The sequence below is a fragment of the Salvia hispanica genome, chromosome 2 (assembly GCF_023119035.1).
Source record: "Salvia hispanica cultivar TCC Black 2014 chromosome 2, UniMelb_Shisp_WGS_1.0, whole genome shotgun sequence".
NCBI classification, from domain to species: domain Eukaryota; kingdom Viridiplantae; phylum Streptophyta; class Magnoliopsida; order Lamiales; family Lamiaceae; genus Salvia; species Salvia hispanica.
In genome coordinates, this window is record NC_062966.1 from 7,493,995 (window position 1) to 7,511,658 (window position 17,664).

General features: G+C 38.9%; 1 protein-coding gene across 1 annotated transcript; it reads left to right on the forward strand.

Annotated features, from left to right (window-relative positions):
• The first annotated feature begins 204 nt into the window (after positions 1-204).
• LOC125207804 (probable 2-oxoglutarate-dependent dioxygenase SLC1) lies at positions 205-2,098 on the forward strand. Its single transcript, XM_048107303.1, has 5 exons — positions 205-325; positions 405-693; positions 795-1,042; positions 1,120-1,447; positions 1,638-2,098. The coding sequence occupies exons 2-5, from the start codon at positions 421-423 to the stop codon at positions 1,887-1,889; spliced, it is 1,101 nt and encodes a 366-aa protein (XP_047963260.1). The 5' UTR covers positions 205-325; positions 405-420; the 3' UTR covers positions 1,890-2,098.
• Positions 2,099-17,664: the final 15,566 nt, after the last annotated feature.

A 17,664-nucleotide genomic window follows, 5' to 3' on the forward strand; every position in this document is an offset into this window, starting at 1 on the left:
CTTTAAAATTTACCTAACATTGGAACAAGTAATATACTTAAAATAGAGTTGAAATGGCTAGAAAAACAGTGGAAGCAAATGGGCCCTATGATGTACTATTTATATGATATACATGAACAAGTGGGTCATGCAATAATTGTCAACTGTTTTGATCATTGCATTTGCATGGAAACCAGTATCCCCAAAACTAGCTACTGTTTCAATTTTTTTTTTCTTATTTATGCACTTGTGATATAAAAACCCTTCTCTTCTCCATGATTTCCATCATTCCATTTCATTACAACTCTCCCTTCTGATATCCTTCACGTGAGACTTTTATATTCAGGTGAGAACATATATATATTCATCTCCATCACTCTCAAAATCTACTCATTAACACTTTTAATTAATGTGTTGACAAACAGAAAATTCAGTAAAATAATGTCTCCAGCAATGGAAATATCGACGGGGAGCGACGATTCATCGGAAAATTTGTATCAGAAAGGAGTCAAAACCATGTACGAGAACGGAATCGAGCATGTTCCAAGCAAGTACGTGCTTCCAGCTTCCGAGCGTCCGAATGTATCAAGCCCTGAGGCTGAGCTTGGCGATCTTCGCCTTCCCGTTATCGATTTTGCTCACTTGCAAGGCCCCAACCGCCGCCAGGCCCTTGAATCCCTCGCCTATGCTTGCGAACACTTTGGCTTTTTTCAGGTGCCTTATAAATTTTCCCTCTTTCTCTGTATATTCCTTTATTTTAAATAATGGAAATTGAAAAAACTTAATCCGTGGGTGCATATATATATATATATTAGCTTGTGAATCATGGAATTGCGGAGGAGGTGACGGAGAAGATGGTGAATGTGGGCAAGAGATTCTTCGAGATGCCGTTGTGGGAGAGGGAGAAGTACATGACAGGTGATATGAACGCGCCGGTGCGTTACGGCACCAGCTTCAATCAGAACCGCGACGGCGTGTTTTGCTGGAGGGATTTTCTCAAGCTTATTTGTCACCCGCTGCCCGAGCTCCTCCCTCATTGGCCATCTTCCCCAATCGACTTGAGGTACGTCAAAATTCTAATTGAATGTTATTAGTTGTTTGTTTTGTGTAATTGATTTGAGGTATCAATGATGTAAATAGGGAGTCAGCGGCAAATTATGCGGAAGAAACAAGAGCATTGTATATGGTGGTGGTGGAGGCGATTGTGGAGAGCCTAGGGCTGAACAAGAGAGAGGAATCAATTATGAAAGAGATGGAAGATGGAAGCCAACTGATAGTGGTGAACTGCTACCCGCCATGCCCGCAGCCTGATTTGACAGTTGGAATGCCACCTCACTCCGACTACGGGTTCCTCACCCTCCTACTCCAGGATGACGTCGAGGGCTTGCAGATTCTACACAAGCATTGTTGGCTCACCGTTCGTCCCATCCCTGGATCCTTCGTTGTCAATGTCGGCGACCACCTCGAGGTATGTATATATGGTGCTTGTATATATATATGATCAGTTTCTAACTATTTACTAATTGCTAACTGTTTAAATATGTCAACTACATCTATAACATAGGCTGTTGGCATAATTAGCAGTTAACAATTTAAGATAGTTACTCTAAATTCACGATCAATCATTGACAAATTTGTTGGCTATATGATATATGCAGATATTCAGCAATGGGAGGTACAAGAGCGTGTTGCATAGAGTGTTGGTGAATTCCACAAACTGCAGGATTTCAGTGGCTTCTTTGCTGAGTTTCCCCTTCACCTCCACGGTGAGACCGGCGGCCGGCCTCATTACTCCGACCAATCCTAGGCGCTATAAAGACACCGATTTTGCTACTTTCCTAGACTATATCAAATCTTCCGACTCCAAAAACAAGAATTTCCTCCACTCCAGGACCGTTGTTTTAAACTAGGATATGCACCTTCTTTGCTTTTCACTTTTGTAGCATCATTTATATCTACAAATTATTGTTTCTTATGCGCGCTATAGTTGACGCGATTCAAATATTATTACTTCAAGGCTAGACTACGTATCCACATATTGATTCTGTAATTATGAGATAAAAAATGTAGTATATTCATCACATATTTGTCTATTCTATGCTATGTGAACTTCTATATATGTTTGTGTCTTCTAGTTAGTATATACAAGTGGATTCTAGGAGCTTCACACACTAACGGACAATCATAGATGTCATTAATGTGTCGATATCCTTTAGGCACAATATTTTACTCCTCATTTTAAATACATGTCATAGTAAATTACCAACATGATACGACGAAAGCACAATACTTATGCGTAGTTAATCGACAATTTAGACAACTGAAACGGGACAGTGTTGGATACAGTATAAACATAAAAAACAATTACTGAGTGGAATTATTTAATTAATTTGGTAAAATACGATATCGTTTACTGTCTAAAATGTGACGTTGTTTTAATTATTATCCGAACGGGCCATGCATGATGCACGTAAGTTATTGAATTATATTAGTGCTGAAATCTTGTTTTGATTGTAAAATAAAAGTAAATCAATTGTTTAATTGCAAAATAAGAACAAATTAATTGTTCAATAATATATAGGAAGATTTAAAAGTTATTATGCAAAATTAGTAGGACAAAAGATATTTATAGAAAAATTATTTAATACTTCTCACTCCGCGAATAGTAGTCTCATTTATTTCCGTCTGATTTTAAAAATATGTTAAGAAAAGTGGATATGAAAAAAATTAGTGATATATTAGTCACACTTTTATATATTAGTTTTAAATAAAATGTGAGTATAATAAGTCAGTGAAATGTGAGACCAATTACCATTTATAGTAAAAATATACTAGAATTCCAATCCATGGACGGACCGTAATAGAAAAACGAGTCTCTTATTTGCGGACGGAAAAATTACACGGTGGCGAATGGACAAGCTAATAAAAAAATTTCTAATTTCAAGTCTGAACAGCCAATTAACGTTGAAGGTGCCGCAGTTTATGGCCAAAGTTGAGTATAGCAGACGGCGGCTGAGTCAAGACTTGTAACTCCGTCAATCTAGTGGTTTAGTAGAACTTATTGACTCTTGACTTGGAAAGTCAGAATAGTATATTAGTCTTGATGATGTGGAACCATGGTGTTTTCAACTACTCTTCAATGAATAACTTAAATAAGTAATAACGTCGCATTTTAACCAGACATATATTTTAAAAAATATAATAAAAAATAGCTGAAATATTAGCAGAATATGGGTCTTGTTTTCATATACTCCATTCGTCCTATGTGAACATTTGGTTTAACATAAACTTTAATATATAATTAATAAAAAAAATAGATAATGGTAGTATAAATAGTGTTATTGCACTACATCATAAATAAAATAATAGTGGAGTGTAATGGTGTAGATTGTAAATAAAATGATGTATGTGAGTAATATAATGTTTAAATTTCAAAAAGTTCATATTAATTTCCAGGGACGAACTAATATGGAAATATTTATACTTTTCAGGGATGAAGAGAATATTAATTTTATAATAGAATATGAATGCTGGGTCTATTACCAAAATAGTAAAAAAGTAAGTGTGATAAGCATTGACGGATGAACAGAAAATGAAACTAGTGATCTGTAATGGCGAAAGGAAGGATTATACGATTTCAAAATTATGCACCTGTATATGCTAGAAATCATAATCACTCATTTTGATTTAGTTATTTCTAAGGGGTTGTTCGGTTTACAAAATTATATCTATGAGTAAATATATACTCCTCCTTATGTGAAAAGTATGAACATTTGGTTTGGCACGGTGTTCTAATTTATACTCCCTCCGTCCACGAAATATTGTCGAAGTTTGACACGAGTTTTAAGAAATGTGAAGAAAAGTGAGTAGAAAAAGTTAATGGAATGTAGGTCCCACATTTATATATTGTTTTTTATAATAGAATGTGAATGTAATAAGTTAGTTGAAAGTGAGATTCATTTACCAAAAATGGATAACAAGCAAAATAGACAACATTTCACGGAGGGACCGAAATGGCAAAACTGAACAACATTTAACGGACAGAAGGAGTAATTGGTAAAGTAAGAGAGAAAAAGAAACGACATTGTAAGTAGTGTTAGTGAAGAGTGAGTTGCACATCATTAGTAGTGTAATGTAATTGTATAAATTTTAAATAAAACTATGTGTAAGGGTAATAAGTTGTTTAACTATTCAAAAATTAGAAAGTTTATACTTTTTAGGAACAGACTAATAAGAAAATATATAGTTCAAAATTTTCAGGAATGAGGGTGTATTGTATTTGGCGCATGAGATTGAATCACATAACTTAATCTTAAATACATAATCATGCATTTCCTCCATCCCACCAAATATGTAGCATCCCGACTTTTTGCTATCTTTTCATTGCTCTTGAAATAGGGCAGGTAGTTCGGTCATCGGTTAGTCGGTTAACCGATGACCGAACCGTTTATCACATTTCTCGGTTAACCGATAACCGAATAATTCGGTTATCGGTTCGGTTCGGTTCCAAAAGAAAGGTGTCTTTCGGTTATCGGTTCGGTTCGGTTCCAATCGGTTAGAACCGATTGGAACCGATTAGAACCGAATTACACATTTAATATTTATTTTTATTAAGTATATTCTAAATAGGTTGTTTTTATTTTTTAAATTTCTAATACAAAGCACCTACATAATTTTTTCTACAAATTTAAATACCAAAAACTCAATGCAGCGCAAATGGTGGTGGCTAGGATGGGAATTTTTCATATGCAGATTGATACCTATGAACTGCATATATATATTTTTTTAATAATTTGGTTCCGGTTCGGTTAACCGGAACCGAACCGACCCTATTCGGTTAGGAACCGAACCGAACCGAGGCCAATTCGGTTTCGATTTCGGTGCTTCAATCTCGGTTACTTTTATGCTCGGTTAACCGGGTTGTCGGTTCGGTTCTAACCGAACCGACCGAATTACCTGCCCTATCTTGAAAGGACGTCAAAAAGTTTGTAGGAAATTTTTTCCCTTCTTTCTTTTCGTGAGTTAATGGAGTTATTAATTAAGATTCAAATTCATCTTTTTCATTTAAATATTGGGATCTTGGCATCTAATATCACGAAACTTTTAAAAAGTTGGATTTTTTCCACGAACTTTAAAATTGGCAAATAATATCACGAACTTTACCCCGGGTTTGTTTTTTCCCACGAATGAAAAAATTCATGTTATTTTAATAGATTGAAGAACAATTTTGGAGGGTGTGCTTCAAGAAAAATTATCTTCAAAGATTGAAAAACTTGAAACTTTCAAAATTGTTGTCGAGAAATTACGAAAAAAAATCGGTATCATAATATTATTTGTGAGAATTTTTTCGTTCGTGGAAAAAAACAAACACGGGGTAAATTTCGTGATATCATTTACCAATTATAAAGTTCGTGGGAAAAATCCAACTTTTTAAAAGTTTCGTGATATTAGATGTCAATATCCCTTAAATATTTGATTGTGCAGCCAACATGAGAGATACGATTGGAACGAAGAACAAGGTGAGTATTGGATGTTTATGCTTGAGGAAGAGGAATTTCTTTTGTATTTGGACTTGTCTAATGAAAATAATAGTGTCCAAATCAAACGACATTAATCGTTTGAGTCTAACAATCATTTTATTTTATTTCTCTAGCCCAATCCTTTTATTAAGGAAGCATATTTGAGTCCAGTTAAATTAAAGCAATTTTTATTCTATATGAGCAACATCTTAATGCCAATTTCCCATGAGGACCGATTCTTCTGCTCACTCTCTCCCATCGTTACGTTTGCACCATTAATTCCCACTTTAAAACAACAATTTATGCTGAAGTAGTAACAAAAGAGTCAGCATAGATATATATAGCACTCCCAAATCTGCTCCAACAAAATTCTCACGCTCATACTCAATATTCAACTGGAATAATAGAAGAGAGAGTTTCAGAGAGAGTTTCAGAGAGAGAATGGGATGAGGAGCCGGAGGATCGTTGATGAAGAAGGACGAGATGGCGACGGCGCTGCTCAGCTAATCGACAAATCTCGTAGGCGACGGTAATTCTATACAGCATGGGAGTGCAGCACGACGACCGCGGGAAGCAGAGGCAGCTGAAGGCGGCAGCGGCGAAAACAGTTTCATGCCACAGCAACGGCGACAGCAGCGTCGCGATTGCACGTTCGGGATACCGCAGGCTGGTCTCGATGCAGCAGTAGCAGCGGAAGGCGGTGGCGCACAGGCGCAGGGCGGCTGAACTCGCCGCGACAGTCAGCGAGCAGCAGCAAACGGTAGAGGTGGTTTGATGTTGCTGCTTTAGGAAGCCATTCCGGCGAGCGAAGAAACGGAAGGAGAGATCAGAGGAGAAGTTTGGGATTCTCTATGATGTGGGGAAGTGCCGATAAAAAGTGAGGAAGTAAGGATTTGGGATGTTGTCGGAGACGAGAGAACTGAAAGAGAGAGAAGCGTGAGCTTGGTGTTCCATTTGGATTGGGTTGTTCAATAATTTGTAATGGGATGTTCTCATGTTTTTAGGATTGCACGATGGAGACGAGGGTTGTTTTTCCTAACTTTGGCCACTCTTTCTTTTTATATTTTATTTGGGCTTCTTAATCAAATATGGGGATTGTAGTTTGGGCTTGATTAGTTAAATATTGGATGATTTGGACATGAGTTCAAGAATATGGGGTTGGGCTAATTGAAGTGTTGAAGGTGTGAAGTGTCGGACGGAGGGTACGAATGGTCGGCCGGCGTCGCCAACGACACCTCGGGTGGTCTCGAAAATAAATGAAAGAGAAGAGATGGACTTAAGGAATGGGATTTTTTCGTGAACAAAATTGAAGTCGAAGTAAAAAATTCAAATTCCTAAAATTAAACGAACGGGGTGGGTTTTTCGAACTAAAATATTTTCTTGAGCTTTCGAATTAATATATTGATTTGAGCTCGTCTTTTAATTGTAATTGCAATTATTTAATTTCCCAGGATGATGTGACGTATGTGTTTAAAGTGAAAGTGATGTTATGTGATACGATATGTTGTTTTATTAAGTGCTGATGAACTATTTGGCTTTGCCGATATTATGTTTTACGATGCTTGACCTTGTTTTATAGGATGTGAAATGATGATAGGCCTTGACATAAGTATGTTTTATGTTTCAAATATGTTTATGAGAAAATGAGGTTGCGAAGGTTTTGTCATGTCACGCTTTGTTTTGAGAAATGTCTATCTGTTGGTCAATAAGGGGAGCGTCCCTACTAGACTTGATGCAATCAAATTGAGGTCTGACTAGGTAGTGAGTCCCTACTCAGGCTAGTGTACACTGATGGGGATCGCACGCCATCTTTCAAGTTGGCTGGTCTAGTGACTTTGAATGTGGTCACATTCCTAATTCACATAAGAGAGAGATATATAGGCTAGGAAGGAGAATGACCCTAATAGTAATCGAATTCGAGTCCTAGCAAGGGTGCGTCCCTACTCGGACTAGTGTACATAACGTGGACCGTGAGTATTGAATGGGTTGGATGGTTCTTGTATTCGTGGAGGGTGGCCACCTTTCATGGCACCAAAAAGAGCAGATATGGTAGTTTCTAAGAGAAGTAAAGATCAACCATATGTTGTTATGATGAAATGTTTTTAGTGTTTCTCGGTATTTTAAAGTAAAACCCGAGTTCACTCAAACATGGCATGACATGACTTTATTTTATAAAAATATTTTTGGCATAAGTTTACTGAGTTTATCAAGTATTCAGCACTGCATGTGTTTTCCCTGTGTGCAGGTTGAGCTGTGACGAGCGGGGTGGGATGTTGAGCATGACGTTGAAGAAGATATCAAATAAATGTTCCGAATAAATTATGTCTTAGTACATAATATTATTCTTCTCTTGAATGTTTCCGTTGAATGTTGTTTCTTTTATCTTTTAATGTTGTTAAACATCGTTTCCTTCAGTTGTTGAACTATATGACTTGATACTCTGATTTGATTGGTTTAAGTTCCACTTTTGATTCCTGATTCGAGCCCGTTAATCATTTTTCCTTCTTCCTCGCTCCTTTAATCCACCACTAGTCCGATCAACCAAGCTTTCTAACTTTAGAATGTGCCATCGTGACAGAAGATGACTCACTTTTCTTTTTGGTTTGTCCCAACCAAGATGACCAATTACTAGAAATAGAATCACTTTTATTAATTTATTCCCTCTCTTACTTTTTTCTATATACTTAACACACAAAATAAAGTGTTAGAAAAAGAAAAAGAAATTAGATCAAAAAAATATATTAGCTTGGAGGATAAGAAATGTATTAGCTTGGAGGCTAAGAAAACATTATCTTGGTGGCCAAGAATACTTGGAGCACAAGCTTTGTAATGCTCTATATAAGGGTGTCATATTATTGAAAAAAAATAATCAAGGAATTATCAATCATACTCCTCTCTCTACAACTTCTCCATCCTAAACTATAAACCATGCCTGATACACAATTCAAGATGGTATCAGAGCAGGGGTGAGACTCAGAGTAGTCTCATCAATGTCTCGGACCAATCTCGAACCCTCTAAACCAAAATCCGGCAGAATCCTATCAAAACCAGCAAAATGTCATATAACAACGAACTACCAAAGCCATCGGAAATAGAGCAATTTGCTCGAATGTTTGCCGAACTGATGCGCACAACAATAGCGCACAACCAACAACAAATAATACCCACAAATCCTCCAGAACCGAAACCAGAGCCTACAGGATTGACTCCTCGCCGTTAGTAATCTCAGAAAGATTAAACGGCGTAAACTACCCTCTTTGGGTTGTCCTTATGAAGGCGGAAATTAGTGGGAGAGGAATGATCTCTCACATCAATGGAGTCTCATCCCCTCCGGCAAAGACCGGCCAAGCCTTCGAACGATGGCAGCAACAAGACACTGTGTTTTCACGTGGTTAGTTCACAACATGGAATCGAAATTAGTCACGCCCAGAGACATATGGAGTTGTCTGGAGATCACCTACTGATGAGTCTCGTTCTAGGCCTTGGTTACTGGTCAGTATAATGTGCTTTATTAGATAATATCTGCAAAATAGTTGCTAAAGTATGCAGGTTGATGTACTAAATCAGGAGGAAAGGATCAGAAGGAATTGGTGAAAAAGCAGCAAAAAGTGTGCAACTGGCTAGTATGAGCAGAAAAGTGCAAACTGCCAATTATGGGCAGAAAAGGTGTAAACTGGCCAGGTTGAATCCTTGTCATTCTTGATGTTCTTGAATCCTTCTTCAACTCCTTGCACAATAAAGTACACTAGCTCTTAATCTCTGCAAATTATGTTGCAAAAAGAGGCTCTGATTTGATGAAGCTTGAGGGCTTATTTATAGGGGAAAGTCACTCCTCATCCTAGAAGGAAAAGATCTTCAAAATATGGTAAACTTTGGATAGAAATCTAGGTCAAATCTGATTCGCCGCTTCTCGTGGCGGGCCGCCGCACATCCTCCGGCGATCGCCACACTTCAGTCCAGAGTTTCTGTCTCCTCGGTGGCGGGCCGCCACACGTTCTCCGGCGGTCGCCGGGCGAGGCTCCTTTTCTAGCACAGATTTTCCGAGGTGGGCCACTACAAGCTACTGGCCTCCGGGCGCCGGCAGTCGCCGTAAATGTTGCAGCGGTCGTCGGTCGCCGGTCGCCGTCTAAACTCCAGATTTCCAGACTTTGCATTTTGACTCCCTTTTTCGGCTCAAATATGCACATTTCTCACAAAACACGTCAAAATACCAAAATGTATAAATATGCAAATAATAGACATGTAATGTGATTTTGATATTAAAAACGGACCAAATAATAGCATTAAAACAGTGCAAAATCCGAGTATATCAATATGTACATGGTTTTTGTTTTTTCTGCCATATATACACCTCTCAAAATTAGAGATATTGAATATATTAGTCTTTTGATATTACTTTGCTTATGTAATTGGCAAATTTGACATGCACTTGCTTGAAAATTTGTGCAGCAGAACACATATATATACACGTTTGTTTGTGGCAGAACACATACACATACAATACATACACACTCACCACATACACATACAATACATACACACACACACACATATATATATATATACACGTTTGTTTATATATACATACATATTTGTTTCAAATTTTGTATAATTATGTTGAAAATTTTGATATATTTAATTCTTTTGTTATTTGGTAGGATGGATCACATAGATGAATTTGATACTACTGATTGAGACAATATAGAAATTATTCCACTTGAAGAATAACAAATTGGTGCTCCTGAGAGCTTGATGGATGAAGAAACAATGTTTGCTTTCGTTGGTCTAACCTTATAGAAACCTAGTATGTAGTAGAGACCATGAATTTTGATCCAATTGTTGATGAGATAATGGACATACCAGTTGATGATCATATTCCTAACGAAGAGACTATATTTCATGATATGGAAGACCCTCCGATGGATGTTGGAACCATATAAGCAAATATGAATGATTTCAAGAGAGCAGTGAAGCAAAATGCTATAAAGACTCAATTTGAACTAGGAACAGAGAAATCCAATCCAAATTTGTTCAGAGGCTTCTGCAAAGCTAAGAGTTGTCTATGATCAATTGTTGCTAGGTTGATGAAATATGAAAAGCATGTCAAGGTATATTTGTTAACTTGTTAATAATGTGTACTATTAACGTAGTTAATATATTTGCTAATTTTAATTATGTGTGCATTTCTAACTAATATATTTGTATCCCTGGGATAGGATACTATGAATAAAGACGAGCATTTTTGTTCATCCACTAGTAGAGTGAGTATTAAGATGGCATCGTATCATTGGGTTGGAGAAAAGAAAATCTCTTTTTTCAAGAAGGATCCAAACATGGGAGCAAAGAAGTTGCAAAATGAGTTACAGGATAACTATGTAACCACAAAATTATTCTACTATGTATGCTGGTATGCAGATTGCACGTGAAAAATTGTATGGAACATGGGAAGACAGTTTTGTGAATTTTTTTAACTTTAAGGCAATGGTTGAGCTTAAAATGCCAATGAGTGTTGTTGAGATAGGGTTGAAAGAGATCGAAGATGGAGTGTACTTTCAAAGATTTTTTTGTTGCTTCAAGCCTAATATCAATGGCTTCCTAAATGGGTGTAGGCCATATTTAAGTGTAAATGCAACAGCTCTTAATGGTAGATGAAATGAACATCTAGCTTCGGCAACTGCATTATATGGCCACAACTGGATATTTCTAGTTGCTTTTGGGTTGTTTGAAAGTGAGACCAATGAAGAATGGATTTGGTTTATGGAGCAACTAAAGAAGGCAATTGGAAGTCCACCTCATTTAGCTATTTGTTCAGATGCATACGAGAATGCTGTAAAGGCAGTGTTTCCATTGGCAGAGCATAGAAAGTGCTTTTTCCACTTGATGAAGAATATTTCTAAGAGGTTTTAAGGTCCAATTTTTGGACACATGTATCCTGCAGCTAGAACATTTTGTCCAATTTATCATGACACCTAATGCACAAGATGTACGAAGCAAATGACAGGGGTGCAACTCTTCTTAGAGTCTTATCACAGACTACTTTGGATGAGGAGCAAATTTTTTGAAGAGGTCAAATGTGATTATATTACAAACAATATTGCAGAAGTATGTAATAGGTGGGTGATGGACCTTCTGATAAGGCTAATTTCATGCATTGGTTATGGGGTTAAATTCTATAATTTTCCGGGTCTGACAAGGTTTTGTAAGCCAGGTGTGTAGAGAAAAGGCCAGATCCAGGAAGAAGAAGAAGAAATCGCCTGAAGAAGGGAGCTGGCAGAGGAAGCGAGCAGAAAAGGGAAGAAATTCACTAGACGGAGGAGCATTCTGGACAAGGGCAGAATGGGAAGCACAAGGAAGAATCTAGAAGCTCCGTCCGTTATAAATAAGAGCACGCGACCCACATGATCATCATCATTTTTCTTAGCTCTTAGCTCAGCCTTTCTCATTCTCTACACACACTTGGGGGAAATTAGTTTGGGGGGTTCACGGTTAGAAAGTTCATCGTAGTTGTGTAACACCGTCTCCACAGGAGGCGAAGATACAATCTATTTCCTGCTTTCAGTTTATGTTTCTGAATTTCCCGAGACTTCGCTGTTCGAAGCTCGGCCGTATCTTGTTAAATTTTCGTTGGATATTGCACTCTTTTGCTATGGAATTTACTGCTATGGTTTTGTTTCATGTTTATCGTTGCATTTTCTGTTTACTTTGGATGTTTTTGCGATTGATCTGAGTTGGAAGTTGAATTGTGTGGAGATTGTAGTAGATCGGTTAAATCTGGTTGAATCTGTGTGATCGGAGATGGAATTTGTTGTGGTATGTTGTGGATGGCTTGGATCCGGAGTGGATAAAGCGTTCAGAGTTTGGATCTGTTCATGTTTGCATGGTCTTGATGTTTAAATTCTGTTTCCTTATTTACCTCGTCTAGGGATAGTAGATCTGTTTAATTTTCAGTAGTTAATTGTAGTAATTGGTTTAATTTAGCTTGCTCTATTTTCATTTCGTGATCAAGGTTTTTGAGAAGATGAAGTCATTGTTAGTTAGGCCTTTAGTTAGTTGATCTGCAGCTTTTCGTTCGTACTTTGCTAATTTTGGGAAATGGTCCCTACGATTTATCCTTCCTCTGTCTAGGCTAGTTTTAGGAAGTCGTTAACCGGGTCTAGTAGTTGTTTCTGCTCTAAATTCGAGTACTTCTTGTTTTTCGTCATGCATGTTCCGTTATTCCTGCCTAGATCTAGCTGTTAGGGTAGAGCATTTTGTTTCCCCAGTCTAGTAGTTAAATCTCAACCGCCAAAAAATAGTGTCCAGGTCTCTGTGGGATTCGATCCCTACTTCCCTGTACTAATCTTTTTAGCATAGCGGGTTGAGGGTTTTGAAAAAGCAAGGGGTAAGATTGTGTGCACCAACGACCAAAGTTTTGAGGGTTCCTTGAGTTCCTAGACCCAGTGATCTAGCAGATTCTCTGGACCTAAGAAGTCTAATTTTATTTCGCACCCCACACGTCTCGCTCTTACGCTCTTTTCACCTTCCAATAGCCGAGCTAATTGGCAGTCTGAGATCGAAGTTAATAGAGCTCTATGCAAGGAGGAGAAATATAGGTGAAAGATTGGAAAGTCACACTATGTTTCCAATTGTTGTTCGTCATCTCAATGTTCTTAGTAGAAAATTGGGCCACTTGAAGGTTAAAGTAGGTGGTATGGGTGAGGCAGATGTGACTGAGATCATAGAGAGACACAAGGTAATTAGACATGCGGTGGATCTTGAGCAACACACTTGCTCATGTAGGGATTGGCAAGTCTCAGGGAAACCATGCCCACATGCATAAATAGTGATAACTTCACGTGGAAATCCTAAAATGAAAGATTACCTACATCCTTACTTATCAATGAGTTTGTTTAGGGGTAATTAGCCCATTTCTTGACAAGTCTCAGTATCCTAGCATGAATCTTTTTTTTTTTTTTTTTATTTTATCAAACACATACCGGTGGAGGGTTCATGGGTCCCTCTTCCCTCTATTTCTTAATTTCAGTGGATACATTACTAGGCCACATCCGCAGGGGGAGTGCCGGGAGGAATTGAAATAAGAGTAGTAAACGGTCCAAGCTCCAGGGGCCAGACCCTAACCTACTCTTCCAAGACAAGATTACAAGCCTATCTAAAACTATTAACAAAATGAACGATTTTCTCGAAAACTTGAGCATGCCAAGGGATTTCGGGTGGATAAACTCGCTGATATTGTTGTTGGGTAAAACGCAGCGGAAATTGCAAAAACAAATAAATCCATAAAAGAATCTATTTAGGTGATTATGTGGATCGATTCAATTTCATGCTTGAACATGTAGAGACATATAATTGCGCAATTAATCACATAATTTAAGTTAAATTATGATGTTGAATACTTACGATAATGATCCTCCAAAGAATCGAAGTGGCTTGCTACTTCTCCATGTGTCGATCTTGAAGCTTGATTGTGAATGCAAGACCACAGATCTTCTAACCTATGACCCTTAACTCTATAGATCTAAATTCCTTGTTGGAAGAATCTTTTAGAAATTATAAGGATCTTTGAAGGAGAAGACAAGAAAACCAAGAACACACAAAGAGGAATTTTGAATTCCACTATTAGAGAGAGAGGGTCTAAATTCCTTTCCGGCATTTTAATTATATAATTTAATATATAATTAGATATGGTCAATACCCATTAAAGTAGAATACACAGTATGAAGAAAACATTTATTATTCTCATTAAATGAAGAGTGCTTACAATATACAAGAAATTTATCAAATTCAAAATAAACTCGAAAAATAGTTTTTAGTATATCTGTTCCAACAGTTGCTCCCTTTAGTCGGGCTCCTCTTGATGGCAGCGTACATTCGGAACACCCAGACGTTCCAGTCTTATCATTGCCTTGATGATAGGAGGACATGAAGCCTCGTCCAGGACCTCTACCCCGGCTGCGTAGGGTACTCGTTTTGCCATTTCCCCAGTCGGCTTATTGCCATCTATGTGGATAAATGAGAGTTTCAGTCTGAGCTCGCGGCTCATGATCCTGATCCGAGCTAACGTGTGTCTGAGGGATGCCGGACCAGCCCCTTCTCCTTGAAGGAGAGCCACCGCTTAAGTCGAGTCAAGTTCGACCCAGATTTGGGAGCCCAGTTCCATTGCGATCGGAAGACCATGGACAATGGTTAGAAAATCAGCATCCAGTTGAGAGCGGGCTTGTAGGGGAAGTGTAAAGGCCTTGAGTAACCTGCCATTTGCTTCCCGGATCACTCTTCCTCCTGTCGCTTGGTTTGTTGCTAGGGTGTAGGAGCTTTTGATGTTGAGCTTGACCCAGGACGGCTCCAATGAGGACCAGTTAATGATCAATGGCCAAAGGGGGTTCGCCTATCTTCCACTCGCGCTCTTCGGAGCGCATTTGAGTTGCACCCTCGCTAGTGTTTGTTGCCAAGTAGGCCTCAGGAGGAGAGCTTTTGGATATGCATTTGGACCTGCCATATGACATTTTTACTCTAAAACTTGGCCTCGTTATGGTTGCTATTGTTCCGTTCTGCCCACAGGAACCAGAAAATGAGGCAGGGTAATAGACGAGAAAGATGCATCTTCGCCTTTTGTTTCGTTTTCTTAGACCATAATTCCAATCTCTCCGGGATTGAATCAGACCGCCTAAGGTAGTGGTGAGGTCCCTCGAACCAGCTATTGTTATGACTAATAGGGCAATTGTGAATCGGGAAACAAAAGAACGTAAATAGACACAGAATTTACGTGGTTCACCAACGTTGTGTTGGCTACGTCCACGGGCAAAATCGGAGAACAAATTGTATTATGACTGTGATTTTCAGATACAGATTATGTGCTCTACTCCCATATATATAGGCACACATAAGACAGACTGGGCCTAGGAAACATAATCCTATCCCAATTAGGAAACCTAATCCTATACAAATTCAAGGCATACTAACAAATCTCCACCTTGACTTGAATTCTCCCTTGCAGACGCATCATCATAACACCAGACGAACAAACTTCTCCATTCTTGCCTCAGATTTGCCCTCCACGGGCAACTAACAGCTCATGACATTAAGCAAGTCCAAACAATGTTGGAACTTGCTCTGCGGGACTGACTTGGTGAACATATCAGCAGGATTATCAGCAGAACACATCAATATGCTTAGTCCTTTCATGATGGACTTGATCCTTGGCTAAACAAATAACGCTCTGACTGTCACAGAACACAACAGCTTGATCTTGATGTAAACCAAGATCACCAACTAGCCCTTGCAACCATATTCCCTCTTTAGCAGCTTCTGTCAATGCCATATACTCTGCTTCAGTAGTAGACAAAATAACTGCAGCCTGCAAAGTTGCTTTCCAACTAACAACAGAACCACTAAGAGTGAAAACATAACCGGTCATAGATCTTCTACTATCGACATCTTCAGCGTAGTCAGAATCAGAATAACCAGTCACTAAACAGTGAGTATCACCTCCATAAATGAGACCAACATCAGACGTACCTCTCAAGTAACGAAAAATCCTCTTCACAGCCTGCTAGTGCTCCTTTCCAGGATTTCCGATGAACCTGCTAACAACGCTGACAGCATGCACTATATTTGGCCTAGTACAGACCATGGCGTACATCAAACTCCCTACTGCATTAGAGTACGGGACTCGAGACATGTACTCCTCCTCAACTTTGAATTTCGGTGCAAGATCAGATGACAAATGAATGTTTGTGGCACTTGGAGTATCAATAGCCTTAGATGCAGACATGCCAAATCTTGACAAAATCTTCTCAATGTAGCTCTTCTGTGACAGAGAAAGCTTTTTCTTTTCTCTATCTCTAGAAATCTCCATGCCCAGAATTTTCTTTGCAACACCCAAATCCTTCATATCAAACTCAACACTAAGCTGAGCTTTCAACTTCTGTACTTCAGACTTCGACTTCGCAGCTATGAGCATATCATCCACATATAGAACAAGATAGACCATAGAACCATCGTCAGCTTTGTTGTGATAGACACAACAATCATACGGACTCCTGCTGAATCCCAGCTTGATCATGTAACTGTCAAACCTCTTATACCACTGCCTCGGAGACTGCTTTAGTCCATACAAGGACTTCTTCAACTTGCACACATAATCCTCCTTGCCCGGAACCACAAATCCCTCTGGCTGAGTCATGTAGATATCCTCCTCAAGCAATCCGTGTAGGAAAGTCGTCTTCACATCTAGTTGCTCAAGCTCCAAATCATAATGTGCAACTATCGCAAGTAACACTCTGATGGAAGTGTGTCTGACCACTGGTGAGAATATCTCATTATAGTCAACCCCCTCCTTTTGCGTGAACCCTCTTGCAACTAGACGAGCCTTGTATCTAATGCCCTCATCTGGTGTAGTGTCTTCCTTCTTCTTGAAAATCCATTTGCAAGTGACAATCTTTCTCCCCTTAGGCCGTGGAACCAATTCCCAAGTCAGGTTCTTCAAAAGTGATTCTATCTCTTCTTGCATTGCAGCGAGCCACTTGGCACGCTCACTGCCTGAAATAGCTTCCTTGTAGGTAGGTGGTTCATCTGCCGAAGTCTCATCTTCGACCTCATTGGCAACATGCAATGCATATGCCATCATATCCTCAAAACCATACCTCAACGGAGGCTTCACATTTGTCCTCCTAGCTCTGTCAATAGCAATGCTTCTCTGACGAGCTTGTGGATGAACATCCGAACTAGAAGTATCGGCGACTTCAGCAGTAGTGTGTTGATCTTCTCCATCTTGGAGTTGTGATTCACTCACATCGTGAGTGACTTGCAGCTCCACCTGTTCATCAACACCATCCAAATCCTCTATAGCAATAGACTTCACAGTAGAGTTAAGCATAGAATTTTCATCAAATACCACATTCCGACTGAGAATAATTCTACCCTCTGAAGATGACCAAATTTTGTACCCCTTAACTCCATCTCCATAACCAACAAATACTCCCTTCTTAGCTCTTGGCTCCAATTTACCTTCACTCACATGATAGTAAACAGTACTCCCAAAAACTCTCAACATAGAGTAATCTGCAGGTGAATCAGACCATACCTCGTACGGTGTCTTGCAGTCAATGCCAGTGTGAGGTCCACGGTTAATCAGATAACAAGCCGTGTTTACTGCCTCTGCCCAAAACTT